The sequence below is a fragment of the Procambarus clarkii genome, chromosome 27 (genome assembly GCF_040958095.1).
Source record: "Procambarus clarkii isolate CNS0578487 chromosome 27, FALCON_Pclarkii_2.0, whole genome shotgun sequence".
NCBI lineage: Eukaryota > Metazoa > Arthropoda > Malacostraca > Decapoda > Cambaridae > Procambarus > Procambarus clarkii.
The window spans coordinates 13,488,602-13,514,011 of record NC_091176.1 but is presented as its reverse complement, the minus strand read 5'-3'; the positions used below and the strand labels follow the sequence as shown (position 1 = coordinate 13,514,011).

The window sequence follows — 25,410 nt, the reverse complement described above, 5'->3', positions numbered from 1 at the left end:
AAATTAACGTAAATATAAATTCATATAAATTAAATAAATATAAATCTCACAGGTCGGTTCCCACATTATTTGGTCCTTCGAACCGGATGACGGATTATTTGATCCTTTGAACCCACATTTGGTCATCTTAGTACCGGATGAACCAGTTAACCAAACCAGTGGATTCATTAAATATCTAGTGCAGTGTTATTTAAACAAAGCCAGCAGTCAAGACGGCAGCGTAGCCTCGAGGGAGCTCAGGAGCCTCCCTCAGTTCAGATCTGCCTCATCAGCGGTTTCATGCACACCCACAGAGATTTGGTGGCGTGTTATTTCGTGAAATGACAGCGCTAATATAGAATCCAGCCAAATTAGTGACTGTGTCTTCGCGATATTGTTCACGGATTTCGTGGTGTTACATTTCGCGAGAGATTATCTACGAATTTTGTGGACTTTATTTCGCGAGGTCACTAATAATATTTAATACTTCTAGATAATATTAGAAGTTTCATAGAGGCTAATTAAGAGGCTATTATCAATAATTGTGTATATTATTTCTCCAAAATAGAGAATTATTTAATATATATTGCACTAGTGATCACAATATAATATTTACTAATTGCCAACCCACAACAGGGTAGGATATTACCATTGACTAGTTGAACTATTATTGTTCATCCTAGTCCCATTATTACCATAGTCAGTTGTACTATATTGATCAACCTACACCATTAATGAATGGTGCAGACCCTATTTTGGGTGTAATTTTTATCAACTCGAGTTGAGTTGTATATATAATAAATTACTTATGATCATTACACCTTTGAGTGATTAATTAGTGTCTCTACCATCCTAGGGTGATATAGAAGAGCTAACCTAAAGGTACTTCCAGTGACACTGGTTTATCACTCAAATCATTAGTGTGTATGATTGTATATATATATAATGTGTATTAATTTTAAGTGCTAACCTCTAGTAGAGGTAGGATTATTGCCTAGTGAGTTCAGAATTTACCCTAGGCTACCATTAGTGTTTGTTCAGTATTATGAGCAGCCCAAGTACAAGCCCCACAAGGCTTCACCAACGAGCCAGTATGGATAATGCAGGGAGAATGAAAAGAACCCTTGCAGGTCTTAAAGGCCACTTAACAAGACAGATCAAGAAATGTGAAGATTTGTCACAACAATCAACAGTTGATTATGCTGACCTGGAAAGCTATTATCAAGCAGCTGCAGGTAAATTTGAGCAAATCAAATGTCAAATAGCAACATATGTGGCTGAACTTGCCAACACCAATTTATCAGAAACAGAAATAGACGACATTATGGTTGATCTTGCGAATTATGAAGATCAGACTCAAGCCACGTTACAGCCTTATGTCAAATTAATTGCCCAGAACAAGGCAGCAACAACAACAACAGTTGCATCTAATACGAGTCAAGCAGAAGCTCGACTCCCTCCAATTAATTTACCCACTTTCTCAGGAAAAGATGAGGAAGATTGGGACGAATTTTGGAACAAATTCGTTGACCTTGTAGACTCAAAACAATCTTTACCAAAGAGTAGTAAATTCTCTTATTTGCAAGGCCAATTATCAGGTGAGGCTAAAACAGTAGTATCCCATCTGAGATTAACTAATGACGGCTATGATCTGGCAGTAAAACTCCTCAAGGATAATTATGCTGATCCAGAAGTAAGAACATCACATTTAGTTCATGAGCTGTTGCATTTACCCCCACCGGAGGCTTCAGCTGATTCACTCCAAGTCTTCAAGCTGGAGATAGAATCATTGATCAATGCCCTCAGCCTGACAGCAGATACAAACGGGGCTGAGTGGGTCTTGAAAATAATTGTCCAGGAGAAAATACCTAGGGACATATTGAGACAAATGAGTGCTCATTACAATAAAAGCATCTTATCTATGAATGAAATATCTGAAGGTTTAAAGTCAGTAGTTCATCAATTACGAACACATGACAAATTAAAACCACCAAGTAAACCCTCAGAAACCAATAATAGTAAACCACAGAGTACCAAAGGTACTCCAAATCAATCTAGACAATATAATTCAACACCAAAGTGGAACAGTAGCAGTGTGGGCGTATATGCAGTGGGACCCTCCAAGCCTATAGTTACTGTGTCACCCAAGAACGTGACACCAAAGGGTACTGGAAGCTATGGAACATGTTTGTTCTGCAATGAGAAACATTCAATATACCACTGCTCTAATTTTCCTGATAGTGAGGCCCGTGTTGAGCGACTCAAAGATTTGCAACATTGCACGAGGTGCCTCAGGAAACATAACATCAACGACTGTGATACCCAATTACACACCTGTAATAGGTGTAACAAAGGTCAGCACCATGCAGCATTGTGCAGAGACACCAAAACAACGTCTCCAAACCCCAAGGTGGAAGATAGCATTCCCACCACAGTACAGTACTGCAGGGTGCAACAAACAAAGAGTGTCCAATCGGCAAAGTCTAAAGGTAATACGACTTTGCCTACTGCCCAAATTACCATCCTGAATAAGAGGGCCAAGGTCCATACCCGTGGGTTGTTTGACCAAGGATCCCAGAGAACATACATCACTAAAAAGTTGGCAGATGAATTACAATTAAGGCCTGTAGCCCAGATGTCATTCAACATCTCAGGGTTTGTAACAGATGCAGGACCTCAAGTCTACCAGGTGGTACAACCATCAGTACGCTTAGGCAGGTACGTCTGTCGAGTACAAGCCATTGTGGTGGACAAAATACCAGTAGACCTACAAGTTCAAGGTCTGCGAGCAACAGCCAAATTCCTGAGAAATAGAGGAATAAAATTGGCAGATAATATTAAGTCTGATCACCTCACTGACTTCGGTCTCCTTGTAGGGACAGACTATTGCCATCGATTCATCGGTAGCCCTACTAAATATCAGGGTATAACCATGTTAAACTCTGCAGGAGGTAAATTACTCTCAGGCCCAGTATCAAGCCTGAGGAGACCTATGCCTGCAGATAAACAATACCAGTAGAGATCTAAATTTGTCAGCTGATTATATTTCTCCAGTAGCATTATACTAAGGAGATTACAGCTGACTATAGTAACAGAGGTTGATGTTAGTATCATCATTTAAAGCTGGAGATGAGTTCATGAGGCCTCAGTGGCAAATCAGTGAACAGTAGCCTAAAACAGCTACAAGTCACTGCGACCAATGTCACTGAACCCACTGCAGTCTCAGAACCATACTTTACTTTAATGATGAGCTATTCAATCTTCTGAATCAATTAACTAAATTAAACCCCAATAAATCTGATGACTGATTTGATACATTTATTATTTAATCAAGATGTATTCCATGGGCCTCAGTGTTTATATATCAGTGACCAGTTACCTGAACAAACTTCAAGTTATATCTAATGTCACTGATCTCACTGCAGTCCCTGAATCATACTTGACTGTAGTACTTGATCACATCCAGTCTTCTGGGTTAAATAATATGTAATAAGGCTTGAATATTAGCCTTTCAAGAGTTGACAGGGAAATGAAATCGCATTAGACTTCTAACCCCTGCAACTCTAGTACGGGACATCCGTCCTGTACGAACAGACACACAAATGTGTGATTACTAACTACTAACATCAAATTAATCTAATAATTCGAAGGAGGAGTATCGGTGTTCGTCTGTTCTAAATAGGACTTCGACCCGTGAGCAGCCCCCTGGGGAATTATGTCGGAAAATCCGACACCATTTAATATATCATACAGACAGATAATATTTGTTGCTGTATTACCAACAAGTTACCCATAGAAAACGTAACTTGTAGTGGAATTACCGTCTAAAGAAAACGGGATATCATCACCACATACTATTATAATTCACCACCTATTATGGTGGGAATTATTCTTAAATACATTAGTCTTTGGACTTTACCATCATAAAAACATCTTATATAAATTAACTTAATTATCAATATTAAAGTAGAGTAAATGTGACCCTTCTATCACGTTCTGAAATCTGGACAAAGTAGGCCAGGCGTCAGAGGGAGGAAGGGGGCAGCCATTGTTGTGTCACCTCCGAGACGTGTGGAGCGAGTTCGGCTCCTATCATTCTGGACAATGTCGGCCAGTGACGTCAATAGAATGGAGTGTTAGATGCAGCCATTTGTATTGAGACCAGAGGCTCACACGGGAGCAAATTCGGCTCCTGTTAAATTTACTTGGACGTAGTGTTATGGAAACTAAAAGTGTACCATTATCAACACGCTGTCTACAAATTCAAGTTAAGTGTCTATCCGAAACCCATTATCTATCATTAGTGGCCATTAATGTCATTGGGTAGGGTTATCCGGTTAGATCACATGGAAGCCTCAAACTAAAGGTAATTAAGCCAGGTCCTCATGTTCCATGTACTGTATAGTGTTTTCTCTGATATAGCTTGTCATATATAGGATTCTGGCTTCACAGCTAGCGCACTTTTGACAGGTCAAGACGAGGATGCAAGATTATGTGCACCAGTTACTGGGTGATAGAAGCTACCTCAAAGAGGATAATTTGGTGTCTACACTCTAGTTATACCTGGTGGACTAACCTGCTGTACTATAAGAGAAGGAACCTCATCAATGTATGTAGCTATTACTGTAATTTGATTGGCTGCATATGTGTAATATAAACCCCCCCTAATGTGTAGAGGATCGATTTGTGAGATTATGAGATTATTGCAGAAATACAGTCCACTTATCATTATACAAATTGCTATCGAAGTATATAAATTAACGTAAATATAAATTCATATAAATTAAATAAATATAAATCTCACAGGTCGGTTCCCACAGTAACGGACTTATTTCTTGAGAGATTGACAAAATCTTCATCAACCAATTATTATATAATTCTATTTTTTTAATATCAACGCATTTCAAAAGTAAACAGTGGTCTTGATTTTGTATGTTAAAAAGGCTTTTATAGAAAAGCTTAGGCTAGGTAAGGTTTGGTTTAATACACATGCTTAAGTTAGGTAAGATTATTTAGTTCGGTTGATTGTTTAGTTGGGATAACTATGTATTAGTATAAACTATAACTAACCACTAGTTGGAATTATGAATATTTTATACTTTTGCCAACTTGATTAAGTTCAACATCATGATTCAAGACGAGTTTCGTTCACTATGTTTATGCTGTTAACTCTCTGAATTCATCCTACCCAAACCACGTATACTTAACCTTACTTATTTTTTACTTTGTATGTACAAACTTATTTTTGTGTATATATACTTATGTGCAAAACTGTCGTTTTTAATTAAATTACACCAACATTATCTGTACGTTACATATTGTATTTAGTCAAGAAATAGTTATTATTTACAAATCGTAATTCAAAGTATATATTTGTAAATATAAAAATATAAAATAGATGATAAGTTAAGTACATTTTTGTTTATTTCACGCTCAGGGATTGTGCACGTGGCACTCATTCACGCATACGGATCATGGGGGAATATTCATTCACGCTTAATGATTGTGTGAGAGCCACTCACTCACGCTTGACAATTGTGTGTGAGCTACTCATTAGCCTGTCCCAAAAAATGATCTCCCGATAGTGCATGCCATGATACCGATTCAGAATTGCCTGCTAAGCCTGCCTCGGGGACCCCGAACCAACTATTTCGTCCTATTGACCCAGATATTCAGGGCCACACTTGACCGATGTGGCCCTGAATACCTGTGGTATTCAGGTGAATATAGTGGCCCGGTGATTAACGAAGCTTATTTGATATCACCCGGACAGCCATGAAGTCTATTTTTTTTTATTTTTTTTTATTAATACATTAGGTATATCTGCATTTGTGCAGCTACCCTAGACTATGTGAAGTGGAGTACAGTGTGTCATAAAGCTAGCCCCATCACACAGGATGGTTAGTCATACAAAGCATGTGATCAGTAGTCTGCACTGACAGAATCTGGGTTCGTTATGAGGATATCATGAGCACAAGAGTGAATAAGGTAGCAGTGGTGATTATAAAAGTCCCCATATCGCAGGATAGTTAGTCATACAGGGGCATATGTTTAGTAGCCGGCACTGGCAAATTTTGGGTGCACTGTGAGGATATCTTCAAGAATACGAGAGTGAATAAAGTAATTGCAAAGCTCCAGGTACCTCATGCCAACTGGTCTGAAAGGTCTAATATCTGGGCATTCGGTGATGTAGTGTGGGAGATCATGCCGCAGTTCCTGCTCACAGAGTTTGTACCTGGAGTAGATAATCGCAGATAACATCAGCCAGGTGGTTTTGAAATGAGTCTTACGTTGTTTTTTATGGACCTGGCAGTCACAGTAGCCTAGCGCACGTCAGAACGTGAATCATATCGACCAGGCAGGCATCACGTGTGCCGTAGTGATGTTTACAAGAACTAAGGGCGGCATTTTCGTAGGATATGTTTGGTGTTAAAGTTTAATGAGGACTTATCGACTGACTAAGCCATGGCCGCACAATTATGTATTTCTAGAAAATGAAAGTTCTCATGTTTATTCAATACGTACACCTCCCAGCGTGCACACCACTTAAATTCTCGTATTGATCAGCCAAGTATGCAACATGTTGCTCTTATGTTTTCATTAGGTAGCCAATTACAGAGCGGACTGAAGCGTTGTTAACATAAATTAGGAAAGGCAAGATCCAGCTCCTCCTTGCTTGCAGTGTGGCTTGATGACAGTTACATGACCACTTGTTTTAAAAGTCCGTAATGGTGTCACGACTTAAAAATAAAAGGTAGATTAATTGGGAAATATAACGCAGAGTTATCACGAGAACCTTGAGATAGTATCAGATGATATGTCCGTGAATTTAGAGCATCATCTAATGAAGTTATTTAAATTTTATGTTAGAGATAAGCCGGCTAAAATGGTTGTTAAGTTAGATTTGGCATCAAAATGGGAATGGAGGGTAGCCAGCTGTTGTTGTTGTTGTTGTTTAAGATTCGCTACCTGGAACACAAAGTTGCAAGTAGCACGGGCTATGGTGAGCCCGCAGGGTATCCAGCTGCTCTCAAGCTTGTTATTAAATGCCTCCATCAGGGGTCTTGTGAACTTGATCAAAGCAAGATGTGTTGTCCAATCATCTGATTTTCACTTAATTTAAAGTGCATAAGTGTGAGTATTTATTTAAATGGTGTAAATATGCATATTAATTATGAAATAGTGTTGCCACCTTTTTATGTTACATTTTCTTGGCGCCCAGTGATAATAGAAATATGTTGCCTGTGCTTACTTTACCCATTCATTCCTGCAGGCTGGAACTAGGATATTGGACTGGCACCATTGTGAATAACTTGTTAAATTTACAATGTTCTGCATAATTCTCATTATGAATGAATTATTTGTTGTGTTGACGGTAATCTTGATCTGCCTTTAACATATCCCTAAAAGTCAGTATTTCAAATATTCATTTATACAGCGTAGAATGAGGGCCGGGGCCCAAATGAGAGATTAAATAATGCCCTTAGGTGCTAAAGGTGGTCAGTAAGTGGAATGCATTAAAATAAGTTGTGGAAGCCACCCCCATCCACGACTTTAAGGCTAGATGGCTAGTAGACGGGGCATGAAGAGCTAGACCTCTCTTCCCCGTAGTCCCTGATAGGTAAGCAACAACCCCCATCCACCTATCCACTGTCCTTTTCTCCCATTTATTCCCTTCCATCCCTCCACGACCCTTCAAGCTATCCACCACCAATCTAGCCAATCACGGACCCTCCACAGCCCCTCCGCCCACTCATCCACTCTCACCCATCCACCGCCCACGCCTCAAGCTAAACAAGAATCCTGTACGCTTCAGATAGTACGACAGGTCCTGGCAAGCGAGCATGGGATCTTGAACTGGTGTGATCCAGTAGTATGAGTGTTATTAGAGGCAGCCAGCCAGTTAGCTACCCAACTAGCCGGTCAGCCAGCCAGCCAGTTAGCTACCCAACTAGCCGGTCAGCCAGCCAGCCAGCCAGCCAGCCAGCCAGCCAGCCAACCAGCCAGCCAGCCAGCCTGTGAGACACTCAGCACACTTCCCCCCTCTCACACCCTCTCCTGCGAGCCACTCAAACTCTCCCTCTACTGGGAGACCTATCTGTAACACCCCGACACGTGGCCCAAAATTCCGTGTCAAGTTCACTAAGTTAACCCAAGGTCGTAAGTCTCGCTAAAGAGTGGAGTATTCTCTCAATATGCGAGGACGGAGATAAATATGATATCGAACCCTATAGTCCGACGCTTGACCTTGGAGTTGTGGTGACCCAGATACAGATGTTCCTGTCATAGTATATTCACATGGAACCGGTTCACCCCACGTGCTGACGAATTGTGGACCATAGGCCGCTATCTGCTCAAATAAACGAATGCACACGAAATGATACACAAATAAACATATTCCCAAACAAATACACAAATTCCAGACAGACACATATTCATACCAAATCAACAAATAGACAGACACATGTACCAGCCAACCAACAGACAGGCGCATGTACCAGACCGGCAAGTTCAAGTTGGAAACAACCTCGGCGCACAGAATCAGAATCAAATCAAATCTAGAAGTGACACCATCCCGCTCTGAGTGACACCCTCCCGCTCTGAGTGACACCCTCCCGCTCTGAGTGACACCATCCCGCTCTGAGTGACACCCTCCCGCTCTGAGTGACACCATCCCGCTCTGAGTGACACCCTCCCGCTCTGAGTGACACCATCCCGCTCTGAGTGACACCCTCCCGCTCTGAGTGACACCCTCCCGCATTGTTTAGTGAACAAAGTACACTGAAAGGAACACAATTCTCTGAGCATCAACGTTATTGTTTTTCCAATTTAAGCACATTTTCTAAACATATGAATTTGGAGATTTTGATTGTCCTGAAATGCCTGAGAGTGGACGAGGGATTGCGGTCAACCGTATAGATTTTACAATGCAGTGAACTAGAGAGATTACAGTCATTTTGTAATCTTGTGGGTGGGGGTGGAGGTAGAGACTTCACGCGCGCCAATCAGCAGTAATTTAGGCTTCCTAGAAATGTTGGGCGAAACCTCATGCCTGCACACTGAGTGATCCTTTTGCCAGCCTTGGTGTTCGAAGGTTCTGGGGCCAGATTTCACGAAGCAGTTAGGCAAGTACGTGCGAACGTGTACATCTTTCATCAATCTTTGACGGCTTTGGTTACATTTATTAATCACTTTACGCGCACGAAAACTTTCCAGTCAATTGTTGTTGTTGTTATAAACAGCCTCCTGGTGTTTTGGAGCTCATTAACTGTTTAATAATTGTAAACAAAGCCGCCAAAGATTGAGAAAAGATGTACAGGTTCGTAAGTGCTTGTGTAACTGCATTGTGAATCTGGCCCCTGGTTCTGATCCATTGACTTCCACACTGAGTGATTCCTTTTGAGAGTGTACGACTATAATATAACGCCCCAAGAGTTCCTTAAAGGAACTATTAGTCAAAGGGGGAATGGGGAGGGAAAGTTACTTAGCTAGAACAGCTGATTTATTCAACAAGTTTTGAATTTCTTTCGGATCGCTCTGCGTCACTGCTGAGGCTGCTGCTTCGAAGACGTCACTCCTCCAGCTGTTTTGTGACGTTGGATGTTTCTAGACTCTTCTCCGCTCTCGCGTAACCTTGGCGTTGCTTGTCTTGTCTTCTCACTAGAGCTATCGCCCAGCGAATGTCTCAATTAGCTTCGTTCCTTCAAGTGATATGTTGTTGTGGACTCTCGCGAGGACGCCTCACTTCACAGGCCATCGTCTCATTTGCTGTCTTCCCTTCCATTTTCTCCTTTGCATTGAATCTCTCACAGAAAGTCCCTATCTTAATGAGGTAGTCCCCATATTTGCAATCTTTCATCTTTAACAAGTTTCTTTGTGTAACCAACTCCTTCAGCTCTACCATATACTCAAGTATGACAGTGCAGTGGTCATTAGTTCCTAGAGGCATCTCGTTCTCTTATTTTTGTCAACGTCTGCCTCAATTTAGGAAAACACCTGGTCTAGTATTGCTGGTGGGTCCTCTCCTCTTACTCTTGTGGCTTCTGTAATATGCTGCTGTAAGAAGTGTTTGCTGTGTCTAGCAGTTTTGCTCTCCATATCTCATCACTCCCGTGGGGGGGGGGGTTCCTTATTTATGTAATGTATTGCCTTGTGGTTGAAGTCGCCTAGTATATTTTAGCTCGTTTCCCTTGCCGCGGTGGCTACTTTATTACCTGTTGACAATTTTCCCTGCAATTAGTCGTATTCTTCCCTATGGCTACTATTGTGTGGTGAGGGATTGTAAGTTGCCACCACCATTATCTTCGTGTCTCCTACTGTTGTTCTTAGTATTTACTCTTGCTGCTGGTATTCCTCTGTTAGTTTGACTTCTTCAGAGCTCCTACGTAGCTGTAGCAACAGGGCTGCACCAACTCTCTTCCCCCAATCTTTCCTTATTAGAAGATATTCTCATGGTAATATTGAATTTCCTATATATCTCATTCTTTGTCCCTATGCTGGTTGTGTTGTAAAGACCTCCTTCTCAAAGTCATTGTCGTCCTCGCCGTCGCAGCAGCAGCAACAACAGCAGCAGCAGCAGCAGCAACAACATTAAGGTAGTCCGGTTAACATGGTAGACATTGTGGCCAACAATGGTGTGTTGAGGGTATGAGTAATGCCACAACTATTCACCTGCAGTGCTTGTGTGGGGGGTCTGTCTTTCTCTTGGTGTACTCCCCTAATAGTGCTTGTGGTGGGTGGAGTTTCATCTTTGCGAATCTGCCTTGCAACCTTCAGTCTAGTGTGTGTGTGTACTCACCTAGTTGTACTCACCTAGTTGTGTTTGCGGGGGTTGAGCTCTGGCTCTTTGGTCCCGCCTCTCAACCGTCAATCAACAGGTGTACAGATTCCTGAGCCTATCGGGCTCTGTCATATCTACACTTGAAACTGTGTATGGAGTCAGCCTCCACCACATCACCCCCTAATGCATTCCATTTGTCAACCACTCTGACACTAAAAAAGTTCTTTCTAATATCTCTGTGGCTCATTTGGGCACTCAGTTTCCACCTGTGTCCCCTTGTGCGTGTTCCCCTTGTGTTAAATAGACTGTCTTTATCTACCCTATCAATCCCCTTCAGAATCTTGAATGTGGTGATCATGTCCCCCCTAACTCTTCTGTCTTCCAGCGAAGTGAGGTTTAATTCCCGTAGTCTCTCCTCGTAGCTCATACCTCTCAGCTCGGGTACTAGTCTGGTGGCAAACCTTTGAACCTTTTCCAGTTTAGTCTTATCCTTGACTAGATATGGACTCCATGCTGGGGCTGCATACTCCAGGATTGGCCTGACATATGTGGTATACAAAGTTCTGAATGATTCTTTACACAAGTTTCTGAATGCCGTTCGTATGTTGGCCAGCCTGGCATATGCCGCTGATGTTATCCGCTTGATATGTGCTGCAGGAGACAGGTCTCGCGTGATATCAACCCCCAAGTCTTTTTCCTTCTCTGACTCCTGAAGAATTTCCTCTCCCAGATGATACCTTGTATCTGGCCTCCTGCTCCCTACACCTATCTTCATTACATTACATTTGGTTGGGTTAAACTCTAACAACCATTTGTTCGACCATTCCTTCAGCTTGTCTAGGTCTTCTTGAAGCCTCAAACAGTCCTCTTCTGTTTTAATCCTTCTCATAATTTTAGCATCGTCCGCAAACATTGAGAGAAATTAATCGATACCCTCCGGGAGATCATTTACATATATCAGAAACAAGATAGGACCGAGTACAGAGCCCTGTGGGACTCCACTGGTGACTTCACGCCAATCGGAGGTCTCACCCCTCACCGTAACTCTCTGCTTCCTATTGCTTAGATACTCCCTTATCCACTGGAGCACCTTACCAGCTACACCTGCCTGTCTCTCCAGCTTATGTACCAGCCTCTTATGCGGTACTGTGTCAAAGGCTTTCCGACAATCCAAGAAAATGAAGTCCGCCCAGCCCTCTCTTTCTTGCTTAATCTGTGTCACCTGATCGTAGAATTCTATCAAGCCTGTAAGGCAAGATTTACCCTCCCTGAATCCATGTTGGCGATTTGTCACGAAGTCCCTTCTCTCCAGATGTGTTACCAGGTTTTTTCTCACGATCTTCTCCATCACCTTGCATGGTATACAAGTCAAGGACACTGGCCTGTAGTTCAGTGCCTCTTGTCTGTCGCCCTTTTTGTATATTGGGACCACATTCGCCGTCTTCCATATTTCTGGTAGGTCTCCCGTCTCTAGTGATTTACTATACACTATGGAGAGTGGCAAGCAAAGTGCCTCTGCACACTCTTTCAGTACCCATGGTGAGATCCCATCTGGACCAACCGCCTTTCTAACATCCAGATCCAGCAGGTGTCTCTTGACCTCCTCTCTCGTAATTTCGAACTCCTCCAAGGCCGCCTGGTTTACTTCCCTTTCTCCTAGCACAGTGACCTCACCCTGTTCTATTGTGAAGACCTCCTGGAACCTCTTGTTGAGTTCCTCACACACCTCTCTGTCATTCTCTGTATACCTGTCCTCGCCTGTTCTAAGTTTCAATACCTGTTCTTTCACTGTTGTTTTCCTTCTGATGTGACTGTGGAGTAGCTTTGGTTCGGTCTTGGCTTTGTTTGCTATATCATTTTCAAAAATTTTCTCTGCTTCTCTTCTCACCCTGACGTACTCATTCCTGGTTCTCTGGTATCTCTCCCTGCTTTCTGGTGTTCTGTTATTCCGGAAGTTCCTCCACGCCTTCTTGTTCAGTTTCTTCGCTTCCATACATGCCCTATTATACCATGGATTCTTTTGTTGCTTCTCGGATTTTTCCCTTTGGGCCGGGATGAACCTGTTTACTGCCTCCTGACACTTTTGGGTAACATAGTCCATCATACCCTGTACAGACTTGTCTCTGAGGTCTGTGTCCCAAGGTATTTCACTTAGGAAACTTCTCATCTGTTCATAATTCCCCTTTCGGTATGCCAGCCTTTTGATTCCTAGTTCTTTTTGGGGGGAGATAAGTCCTAGCTCTACCAGGTACTCAAAGTTCAATACACTGTGGTCACTCATTCCCAAGGGCGCTTCCATCTTAACTTCCCTTATATCCCATTCATTTAGGGTAAATATCAAATCAAGCATTGCTGGTTCATCTTCTCCTCTCATTCTTGTTGGCTCTTTGGTATGCTGGCTTAGAAAGTTTCTTGTTGCCACGTCCAGCAGCTTAGCTCTCCATGTTTCTGGTCCTCCATGCGGGTCTCTGTTCTTCCAATCTATCTTCCCATGGTTGAAGTCTCCCATAATTAGTAGTTCAGATCCATTCCTGCTAGCAACAGAAGCTGCTCTTTCTATTATGTTAATGGTGGCCATGTTGTTTCTATCATATTCCTGTCTAGGTCTTCTGTCATTTGGTGGTGGATTATATATGACTGCGACTATAATTTTTTTCCCTCCATTTGTTACAGTACCTGCTATGTAGTCACTGAAACCTTCACAGCCCTGAATATCCATCTCCTACATCTCCTGTGTGTGTGTGTGTGTGTGTGTGTGTGTACTCACCTAGTTGTACTCACCTAGTTGTGTTTGCGGGGGTTGAGCTCTGGCTCTTTGGTCCCGCCTCTCAACCGTCAATCAACAGGTGTACAGATTCATGAGCCTATCGGGCTCTGTCATATCTACACTTGAAACTGTGTATGGAGTCAGCCTCCACCACATCACCATGTGTGTGTGTGTGTGTGTGTGTGTGTGTGTGTGTGTGTGTGTGTGTGTGTGTGTGTGTGTGGATACACACACAGGGAAGAACGCGGTTGTAGAGGTTGTTGTTGTTGTTTTTAGATTCAGCTTCTTGGAACAAACGTTCCAAGTAGTACGGGCTAATAGAGCCCGTAGAAGAGGGGGGTCCAGAGGTGAGGAACGTGGTTGTAGGGTGGTCCACGGGTCAGAACATGACAGGAAAATGGAGAAATGAGCCATAAGAGGTTGGAAACCACGTTACCTTGAGCCTACAACTTCAGGTTGTGGTGGTCAGCTGACTGCAGGTAACGTCACTTGTGATGATGGGTGGCCTAGCTAGAGTAGCCTGTGTGTGTAGTGGACAGTTAACTATAACATTACACGTTTTCATTGGTCACTTAACTACCGCATCACCTGGTTACATCGATCGTCTCGGCCCACTCATAATTATCAGACCATTAAAAGTCAATTGGGTGCGATTATCAGGTTGCTGAGCATTTTTTGTTGTGTAAGGCTATGAAACCTAAGTACTTGATTTAGGCCCGCTAATTGAGGGGAAAGGTGGTGACGGAGGGAGGGGAGATGGAGGGAGAGGGGCGGTGAGGGACGGTGGTGGTGATGGAGGGAGGGGAGATGGAGGAAGGGGTGATGGTGCAGGGGTGCAGGAAGGCCAGTGACACGCTTGTGGGGAGGGAGGAGTGGCACTATGGGGCAGGGAGGGAGGGAGGAAGGGGTTAGCGTGTAGTGAGGGAGGGTTAGGGAGTGATGTGGAGAGGGAGGGGAGGTGAGAGCAAGGATAATGTGATAAATGAAACAGGGAGCATAGTTACCGTGGAGTTTCATGCCGTTTATAGTGTTGACAAGTGTGAGAGCGTCGCCAGTGCCCTTGACACACTCCACCAGCCCCACCGTGTATGATTATTCATTTGCAGAAAGTTTGGTGGGCCTTAATTGATCCATCTTTAGTTCTGCAACACTGCCGAGCACCAGTGGACAGATTGCTGACAGATTATACGGGCATATTGTTGATGTATTCTTGGCAGAATGTGAACAGTGTGTTAGTAGATAGTTGATCATCCACCCGACGGTTGTGGCTGTGGTGCTGTGAACGGATGACAGGCGCAGCGGCATAGTGCTTTGGTACAGCACTTTAATGTGTGTGTGTACACACACACTCTCTCTTTCACTCTCTCTCTCTCTCTGTCTCTCTCTCTCTCTCTCTCTCTCTCTCTCTCTCTCTCTCTCTCTCTCTCTCTCTCTCTCTCTCTCTCTCTCTCTCTCTCTCTCTCTCTCTCTCATATTTATATACGCTGTGTTACGAAACTTGCCCTTGGTTATAGTTCGTTGATATTGCATCCGTGTATGAGTGTGCGTGTGCATGTATACACTCTTCATGCATGTATATATTCACATATGTGTGTGTATTTACTATTCGGGCGGACACACACACACACACACACACAATGTGTGTGTGTGTGTGTGTGTGTGTGTGTGTGTGTGTGTGTGTGTGTGTGTGTGTGTGTGTGTGTGTGAGCGTGCACGCGCGCGCGCGCACGTATTTGTGCTCTTTAGGTTTGAATATAATTACACACTAATAGCTCCATTCAAAGCTGGAGAAATTGCTGACGTGGAATACGTGCAAACATCTAAATAATTGGGACCGCTTAAAGTATTTAAATCTGTAACCCTACAGCGCAGGCGGGAGAGAGGCGTAATAATATACACTAGAGGGAGTACTAGAGGGACTGGCTCATAATGTGCACACGGGAATACCTCCGGGTGAGACCAGGAGACGCGGCAGGAAGTGCAAGATAACCCCCATTGAAAAGAATGGGGGGAACGTCAGGAGAAAGAGCCAAGCCGTTACGACTATATAGCACTGGGAAGGAGTCAGGATAAGGATTTATGATGAGACGGGAAGGGAAGGAATGGTGCCCAGCGACTTGGACGGTCGGGGATTGAACGCTGACCTGTATGAAGCGAGATCTTCGCTCTACCATCCAGCCCAAGTGGTTGGACGGGGGGGGGGATATGTACATTAACAGACAACTCTTATCAAAATGAAGAGCCTAAGGCTGTTCAACACTCCCTTCAATCATAAGAGACATAACTAGCCGGCCTCTCACGGTGTTCAAATGAGAACTTTATTAACACCACCAAAGGAAACATGATCAACCGGGTTGTGATTTATACGTGATTTATAAGACTGCGAGCAAGCTACGTCTTACAGCCAGGTTGACCAAACTACCAACCATAAGGCCTGGTCTGAGACCGGGCCGTGGTGATATTGATACCCGGAACCAACACAAGGTAACCTATTTGGGCCTACATAATTGTGCATTAGTTCTTGGATCCCGCTTTTTTAGCCGTTTATTGTCTAATGAAATTATTCGTGATCTATTTCCCTATATATATCTAGTTTTAAATTTATCTTGAGGTTTTCTTGAGATTATTTCGGGGCTTTAGTGTCCCCGCGGCCCGGTCCTCGACCAGGCCTCTACCCCCAGGAAGCAGCCCGTGACAGCTGACTAACACCCAGGTACCTATTTTACTGCTAGGTAACAGGGGCATAGGGTGAAAGAAACTCTGCCCATTGTTTCTCGCCGGCGCCTGGGATCGAACCCAGGACCACAGGATCACAAGTCCAGCGTGCTGTCCGCTCGGCCGACCGGCTCCCTATGAAGTCGGTCCTATGCATCAAGTTTGCATCTACAACCTGCTCTTTTAGTTCATTACATTTTCCCAGTACTCTTACGCTAAAAGAAAACTTTCTAGCATCACTCGTCTGTTTCTCAAGCTTCCATCCACCCCCTCTTGTTCTGTTGGCATTCATTGATTGTGAATAATTCTAGCTTTTCCACCCTGACAATCCCCCCCCCCCAAGTATTTATGTCTGTATCATGTCTCCCGTCTCTCTCTCTCTCTCTCTCTCTCTCTCTCTCTCTCTCTCTCTCTCTCTCTCTCTCTCTCTCTCTCTCTCTCTCTCTCTCTCTCTCTCTCTCTCTCTCTCTTTTCCTTTCTAGTGACGCCAGGTAGTTCTTTCAGCCTTTCTTCGTATCCTGTTTCCCCCGCCATTCTGGGACGAGTTTTGTGCACACTTCTGAACCTTTTCGAGATTTCGTGTGTGTTTTTTGTAGATGGTGGCATGGTGATGGGCTGGCGTACTCGAAGACCAGTTTCACGTAGGCGGTGTACAGCTATCTAAATGCCTCCTTATTGTGGTTCCTCAAGTATAATCTTGACTTTATATTAGTTAGACATCTCTAACATAGACCGGTGTCACTAACAGACATTCCACGGAGAAAGTTGTCAGTAGAGAAGATGGACCAAGCTCATCCATGGTATCTCCAGGAGGATGATGTCATCCACGGTATCTCCAGGAGGAGGATGTCATCCACGGTATCTCCAGGAGGATGAGCTCGTGGATATTTCCACGTGTGCAGGCACCCCAGCAAGAGGACTAGCCCCGCCCCGTCGGGTCGATCTCCAACATTCCAGTCCCCCATAACACTACCTTTGCCAGTTGGGGTTCAGGCAGCGCCTCCCTCCCTCCCTCCCCAGCCCGCCGCCACGCACATGTCAAGAGCTCGGCGGAGTCGTGGACCCTGTGAAGGCGGAGCACTGGTTCTAGATGTGTAACTACCGCGCCTTCCTTCCTTCCTTCCTTCCTTCCTTCCTTCCTTCCTTCCTTCCTTCCTTCCTTCCTTCCTTCCTTCCTTCCTTCAGGATATAGCAAGGAGCAGTAAGAAAGATGGAGTGTGTGTGTGTGTGTGTGTGTGTGTGTGTGTGTGTGTGTGTGTGTGTGTGTGTGTGTGTGTGTGTGTGTGTGTGTGTACATATTGGATTGCGTTGGATGAGCGTGTGATCCAACTTGTGCCTGCAGGTTCGAGCTTCAGATGTTGGGCCCGGCTTGCTATATCTGCTCTCGAGACCGTGTGTGGTGTTTGGATTTTACTACTACTACTACTACTACTACTACTACTACTACTACTACTACTACTACTACTACTACTACTACTAGTTTATTCCATTTTACTAATAATATTACATGAAATGAGTGTCTGTTCAGCCACACGACTCATCTGTGTCTCTCTCTTCCATCCGTGCACTCTCCTATTGTTCGTTGTAAATGTGTTATTCTGTAAATTCTTCTGTGTGTGTTATGTCCTCTCTTTATGTCCTTTGTTACCTCTCTCTTTTAGTGTGGTTAAGTCCATCTCCCACATTAACCACTTGGGGCTGGGCGGTAGAGCGACGGTCTCGCTTCATGCAGGTCGGCATTCAATCCTCGACCGTCCAAGTGGTTCGGCACTATCCCTCCGTCCCATCCCAAATTCTTATCCTGACCTCTTCCAAGTGCTATATTGTTGTAATGGCTTGGCACTTTCCCCCTGATAATTCCCTCCTCTACGGTTCTAGGACCAGTCGTGTGGTAAAGTTTTGAACATTATATATGTCTACATGTTGTCCTTCAGGCTCCAAGCCGTGTCTGACGTAAGTATTGTGCAGTGTCTAGACGCTAGACGCTCGTCTTGTCGAGGTTGCTAAAGGCTGTCCTGGTGGTCGTCAGCATCGCGTGTGTCGCTAAGGTTATTGTAATTGTGTTCCTCGTGGGTCGGGGTTGATGGCATGTCCACAACAAGGTCCTTTTCCTGTACCGATTCTTGGGAATAGCTTCCCTTCATTACATTAGTCCCAACTCATCTTGTGTATACGTGCTTGTGGGTAAAGACGATTAGGTTCTTGGAATCTGCCTCCTCACCTTCCAGTATCTAATGTAACACTAATCTCAATTCCCACATAGCACCGCTCCTGTGCCAGGTAAGTCCACTACGGGCTCACCATAGCCCGTGCTACTTGGAACTTGTTCCGAGTAGCTGAATCTATAACAACAACAACAACAACAACAACTCAATTCCCTGAGATTCTGTCGTTTCTACTTTTATATTTGTGGATTGAATTCGCTTGAAATACCTTTTGAAATACCTTGAAATATCCTTTCAATGCGTTCACTCACGTAGACTGAAGGAGCACTTCCTTACATCTCAGTGTAGTTTGTTGTGATTTCCACCTGTGTCGGCTAGTTCTACTACTCATCTCGAAGTCTGTCCTTGTTCACTTTGTCTCTCAGTATCTTGTACGTCTGGTCCATGTCTTCTCTGGATTTAATTCCCTCTACTATTTGAAGGTATGACTATCTTTATTTGTCTTCCTTATGACGTATCTTTGGACTCTCCTAATTGTCTTTGTTTCATTATGTACGGTGTCCATGCCGATACCGCATACTCCATGGTTGGTGTAACAAGGCTGTGTACAGTGTTCTGGAGGAGTCTGTATTTTGGTTCTTAAAGACACTTCTTATATCTGCCAACTTTGAACATGCTACTGGCATCTTTCTGTTTTGAGAGTTAGAGCATTTAACTATGAATTGAGAAAGGTCAACAGTAACAAAGCCAGAGTTAAGGTCGTGTTGGGCTTGTGGTGTTTGAGAGCCGATTCGACAAGACGGCGTCTGTGAAGAGTAGAGGAAGGAAAGAAAAGTAATCTATAGGGTGATTTAAAGCCCCTAACATGACACTAGAGAACATTGTTCGTGTCTGCAGATTTAACATTTCTTTTGTTCTTTTAGTCTGTCATTAAGAGTACGTCAGTTTTACCAAAGTATTGGAGAGGACAAGAGGAATAAGATTTTTTTTTTTTGAGATATATACAAGAGTTGTTACATTCGTCTACAGCCACTAGTACGCGTAGCGTTTCGGGCAGGTCACTGGAATACGATCCCCACGGCGAAGAATCGTTGTTACAACCAAGTACCCATTTTACTGTTGAGTTAAACAGAGGCCACAGTAGAATAAACACCAGAAGCAATGGAAGCAGGAGGAACAGTGTGAACTGTCATGTAAGTCTTTCACCTCCAGTTTCAATTCTTAGTCTTTTTCTTTTTAACTTTTTCTCAAACTATCTTGGTCACATTGTTAATTCTTCCCCGACTACCTTGTTACGTCATTCAGTGTTTATAGTTTAATGATCTGGTCGTTGTTCCCAGTTTGGGTTGGACTTTGGCCTTAGTAGTTATATCACTTTCTACCTGTGAGTGTGTAGGCACTGATCTAGATGTGCTTCCAGGCTCGAATATCAGCTCCCAAGCCTCGCCTTTCATGCCATTGACAGTTAAATATGTACGTGTGTGTTTGAATTAAGACTCGTGAGGTCACTAGCTGGTTGCCTGGTAAAGATTATTGGGTGGACTGGGCCAGGGGACAGGTGTGGTGGTGGGGGAGACATTGGTCGGTGGTGCCATACTCGGGGCTGGAGCAGTGTGACGACCGTGTATCATACTGGCGTCCGTGTTTACTACCTGTCCTGTGTTAAACCTTGCATTCTTGCATGTGTCTCTCCTTGCGTCCTTGTGTCTGTCTGCCTTGCGTCCTTACATGTATCTATCATTGCGTTTCTTTCTTGCTCTATCCTTGCTTTCGTGTGGATTCGTGCTTCCGTAAACCTAAAATAATAACAACATAGTGGTAGGAAATTTTCGGCATATAAGATATGTTAATTATGATTAGTTGTATTTCTGGGAGGGGGCGTTCCCTCAGCTGATTGGTGGGCAAGGAGTGGGGTTCCTCAGTTGCAGTCCGTCCTCATAAACAAAGGCCAACTGCTCGTTAATCCAGCCGCGAACCCCCCCCCCCTGTTTTTGAATGAAAAACTATTTATACCCAACTGAAATTGATAACGTTCGAACATTGCTTCGCTGACGACCTTTTTTCGAATCACAGCTCTCCAAATGCTTCGCCCACATTAGCCCGTCCTCCAAACAAAGCAGCCCGTCCTCCAAACAAAGATCCAAAAGTGATTCCATGCACCCGCCAAACCCCCACGGTTCACACACGACTCACAACTGCTGACGTTCGAACATATCCGGAACAAGTGCTTCACTGACGAATTTTGTTCGAACCACAACGCTATAAATGCTTCACCCACGTACTACAAATACAAATAATCGCCAACAGAACCTAAACACCTAACCTAACCTACGCCTATATATGCACAATGTGCTAATATATTATAATATTAATTAATATTTGAGAAAATTCCCGTTTTGAATGGACAGCATGTAAATATTTATGAATGCGTCTGTGGGGTCGACCGCTGGATGTAATGGACTTGAGTCGAGGACGGGTTGACATAAATCAACATAACCAAACCACCTTACCTAAACCTATCTATCTATAAACCTGCAATAGTACTAACTATTAAGTTGTATTTGATATAAAAAAATAGTTTATTGTACCATATAAACAATGAACCTGTCAATTGGTTGTCTGACGTCCATTTCAAATACTGACATAGAAATGTTTGAAAATCTCTTGCATTCATTTTATATATATATATATATATATATATATATATATATATATATATATATATATATATATATATATATATATATATATATATATATATGACAATGTCAGACCACGAAGGAAAAATGAAACAGGAAATTTCCTTAAGTACTTTCGTATATTAAATACATCTTCAGAAGGTCTATGGAAGAAGGGTTGATTACTGACTGCTTCACCTTCTGAAGATGTATTTAATATACGAAAGTACTTAAGGAAATTTCCTGTTTCATTTTTCCTTCGTGGTCTGACATTGTCACATTCTTAATCACGTGTTTATTTTCGTGATACACACACACACATATATATATATATATATATATATATATATATATATATATATATATATATGCGAGTTGGGTTATACGTGTTTACCCACGTTTCTGTGCCTTATACTCTGCAGTATTTGACATTTGAGTTGGAGGATGGGTCTGCAAATACAAATAATTATCAGAACTAAAACCTAACCTAACCTAACCTAGGATGGGCAACCCATGGCTGGAGGATGGTTTGCTCTTGTGATTACTGGTCGGAGGATGGTGAGGGGGGGAGGAGGAGTCCCTAGCAGATTATTCGTAGGGAGAGTGAGGGAGGGTCACTAACTGATTATTGGTTGAGGGAAGGGTTAGGGGGGTCCCTCAGCTGATTATTGATTGGTTAACCCGCAGGAGATAGAGTTGATTACTGACTGCTTAAGAATTAATTTGGCTTGTATTAGTTTTGGAAGCAGACTCGCAGGGGCAATAAGTTAGCTAAATTGTATTCTTTCGAGACATTTAAATAACTCAAACTTTCAAAGGGCTGCCCATTTTCTATATGGTTCATGTTAGATTGATTAATCAGGCTGTCTTCTCGAGTTGACACAAAAAATGTGGCACTAAATTGTTGGAACCTAACCTAACCTAATCTAGGACCAACGAATAGAAAACGGGACAGGCCGTCAATTTTGCGAGCCGCAATAATTTAGTACATGATATTATGACGTTGAGGATATACACGTCAAGATGTGATGTACTATTCAAAAGGATCAGTTGGCTATATACGATGTAGGCACATGGGTCAAGGTGCTATTTGGATTAAGATCTATAAGGCGCTGCGCTATTTAGATGTCGTGTAGGATAACATAACGCACCCGTTGCCTTCAGCATGAGTGTCGTGTATTCCTGCCAGGAGCCGGGCTCTGTGCACTACTGGAAATAGCACTGCTTAACTAATTTAACTAATCTTAGTCAAGCCATGCAGACCTAACCTATTTTAACGTAACCAGTATATCCAGACCTAACTCAGCATAACCTAAGGTAATAGCCTACTGTGCTTGTCTAAAGAAAAAGGTCACCAAAATTATTGTCGCGCACGTAGATAATAACTGTTTCGTTAAATAACATTGAATGTATACACAATGTGAATGTGTATACATTCAATGTATAATGTATAACAGAATGTCTAATTTAAATTCAAGACCATTTGAATATTGTATAGCTAATTAAAATTTTATTTGCTTATTTCAGGAGAAATGTAAGATGACTGAGAGCGGCCATATTGGAGATTAGACCAAATCAAATGTTGGAGGTGAAGAATACAAACCACCAGTCCCCCAAGTGCCTTGAGCAATGTGATACTTCTGGATGGATCTAACTACCAATTTGTGTCTTAATAGCAAGTCCCTTTTATTTAGCTTTTTCAAAACATGGTGCCGTATCGCATATTGTGATGTAACTTAGTGGCCAGGGAGAGAGAGACAGAATTTATTGCAGCCTCTCAGCACGCAGCTTCGTGTCTGGAAGATGGGAGCAATAATGCCTTAAGGAGAGTGGAAAGCAAGAGCGAAAGAGGAGAGATAAAGATGGAGGTGAGGACCCGCCGAGCGCCGCTGGCCACCTCGACAAGATGGTGGGCGGTCTGAGCCACCCCCGGACGTCGCCCTGACCAGAATGCGGGGCGGGGGAGGGAACAAGGGGCACCATCAGCGTTTCCCTGGCGGCGGCAAGGACGCGCAAGGGTCCGGATACTACTCCTCCGACTCCGACGAAGAGGATACCAATGGGCGGCGCCGCGGGTTGGGGCCTCACCTTCACCAGGAGGACCTAGATGCAGACGACTCCATCGCGCTGGACTCGTCGTATCCCCCAGCAGGAGAGTATGCCGACGACGATGAGGAAGAGGATGCCATCGAGGTGACAGTGGAGACGCTTATGGGGGACTCTTATCGCGTGAGGGTCTCTCAGTGGGACACCGCTCTCGGGCTCAAAGGCCTCTTGTATCGCACTCAAGGTAAGGTTCATGATCCAGTGTACACTTGAATACGATTAGTCATATAGATATATACATAATCTCGGTTTGGTGCGTTCTTTTGATAATTACTCATATGCATAAACGCACATGTCCTTTGAAGTGCTCAGCATTTGGCACACAAACATCAGTATGATAAATAACATTTTATTACTAACTCCCTTATCTGCTATATATATTTCAGTACATGAAATCTAAAGAGAACTCGACTAGATAAGTCATCTTCTAGAAGGAAGAGAAACGAGTGTTGCATGTAGCTTGGCTTTATAGTAGTTGGGGTAACCAGGCCTCCATGTGTATGGTGACCACGGGTCGGAATGTCGGAGGTGCCTCCCATTTTTAACTAGGAGGGAATTGGCGGCCACAAGTGCGACCTCTAGTGGGTGGATCCGATGACCCGTATTGGCCGCCCAGGTCAGCTCTTGGTCCTCCAGCAGACACTGTGACATGGGTGACCCTACAGGGTGCCCCAAGGCACCCACCAATAGTGCCCGCCTGTGTAAAATGAAGCATACACGTCCCATATCCTCGAGAAGGTGGCCTCCGTTGGGAAGCGGATTATGTTTTTGAGGAATAATCTTCCCTAGAAAGCCCATATTTTATATTTGCTTTGTGAGTTTTCTGATTAGGTTCTCAGGTACCTTGTACAAAATAATTGTTAGTGATATTGACCTGTAATTTAATAGCTCTTGCCGCTTTCCTTTTTTTTTGCATAGGCACCACAGTAGCTGTATTCCATTAATGTGACAGCTCTTCAGTGAGGAGTTACCTCTTTCATTATCCATGAAGATATCCCATCTGATCTCATAGCTCTCTTTACTTCCAGATCATGCAAGTGTTTTCTTATCTCTTCTTGATGTCACATATATTTTATTCAGATATTTGCAGGGCAAGGCCTCATGCTCAAGGTTCGCTGTTCAAAAATGTCTTGGAATTGATCATTTAATGATTCATGCATATCTTTGCCATTTTCTATTAAACTCACTCTTGCTTAACCTGATTGCTTGGTTAATGATAGTTGTCTTCCTCCTCATGTGTCTTTGTAGGAGCTTAGCTTGGGCTTTTGTTTTGGCTGCTATGTCATTCTCATACAGTTACTCAGCTGCTATTCTAGCTCTTACATACTATAATTTCTTGCACTTTAATGTGTCAGTGTGTAATTCACAGTCCCAGAACGACAACACTAATAATTGGCTTCTGACCCCCAGGAATCCCAACTAGCCACCAGCACCTAATTTTGGGTGAGCGAGAGTTGCTGGACGATTCGTGTCTGATAGAACAAGGCGTAATGGATGGCTCGACCCTCCGGCTGGTGTTATCTATGCGTGGGGGACCCATTAACGCTCGCCGGCTCCCCACCCAGGAAGACCTTCTCTGGCGCGAGGTTACTGAATACATCGATGTCAACAGGTAAGTTCTGCGTTGGCGGGATTCCTCTCTCTGCGGCCGCCACAACCTGGCCTCACACCTTACGCGTTGTAATACTGATGCTGTCATGGATTAATGAGCGTGCGCCTCCACAGTTCGGTTGTCTAGGTTTGAACGCTTCTGGTTAGGAAAAACCACTTCAAATTTTACGCTCATTAAATGGTGAAGACGGGATAGCCCCATAGCGGTCAGAATCCACTCGGTCACCACTCGTCAGGGCAGTAACTCCTGATGAGTGGTGACCTTGAGGGTAGGAACTGGACACCGAGGGTTACATTGTTGTTGGTGAATGGTGAAGATGTGTGGCATCTCTCACTTGTCTGTACTGAACCACTCTTGGTTCAGCACATGACACGTAAAACAGAAACTGTTGGGCATGTTTCTTTCTATTTGATGCCGCTGTTCACAGAGGCATCAGATGAATGATGCCTCTGTGTGCCCGGGAGTTTGTCAATTGTTGTGAGTCGCATCCTGGGAAAGCAGGGTGCAATTTTACGGGCTATTCATGCCCGTGCCACCTCTTGGGTGGCTTAATCTTCACCAATCAAGGATGCAGTTAGCCTAGGAGGCCTCAATAAGCCTAAAGACTA

At 43.6% G+C, this 25,410-nt stretch overlaps 1 protein-coding gene across 3 annotated transcripts in view; it reads left to right on the top strand.

Moving 5' to 3' along the window:
- LOC123762682 (AN1-type zinc finger protein 4) overlaps nt 1-25,410 on the top strand; it is a 46,377-nt gene that overhangs the window by 5,788 nt on the left and 15,179 nt on the right. For all 3 annotated transcript variants that reach the window (XM_045749357.2, XM_045749356.2, XM_069332369.1), the window contains exons 2-3: nt 22,612-23,374; nt 24,601-24,802. In XM_045749357.2, the coding sequence (XP_045605313.2) occupies nt 23,035-23,374; nt 24,601-24,802 (542 nt within the window). In that variant the 5' untranslated portion in view covers nt 22,612-23,034. The remainder of the gene's footprint in view (nt 1-22,611; nt 23,375-24,600; nt 24,803-25,410) is intronic.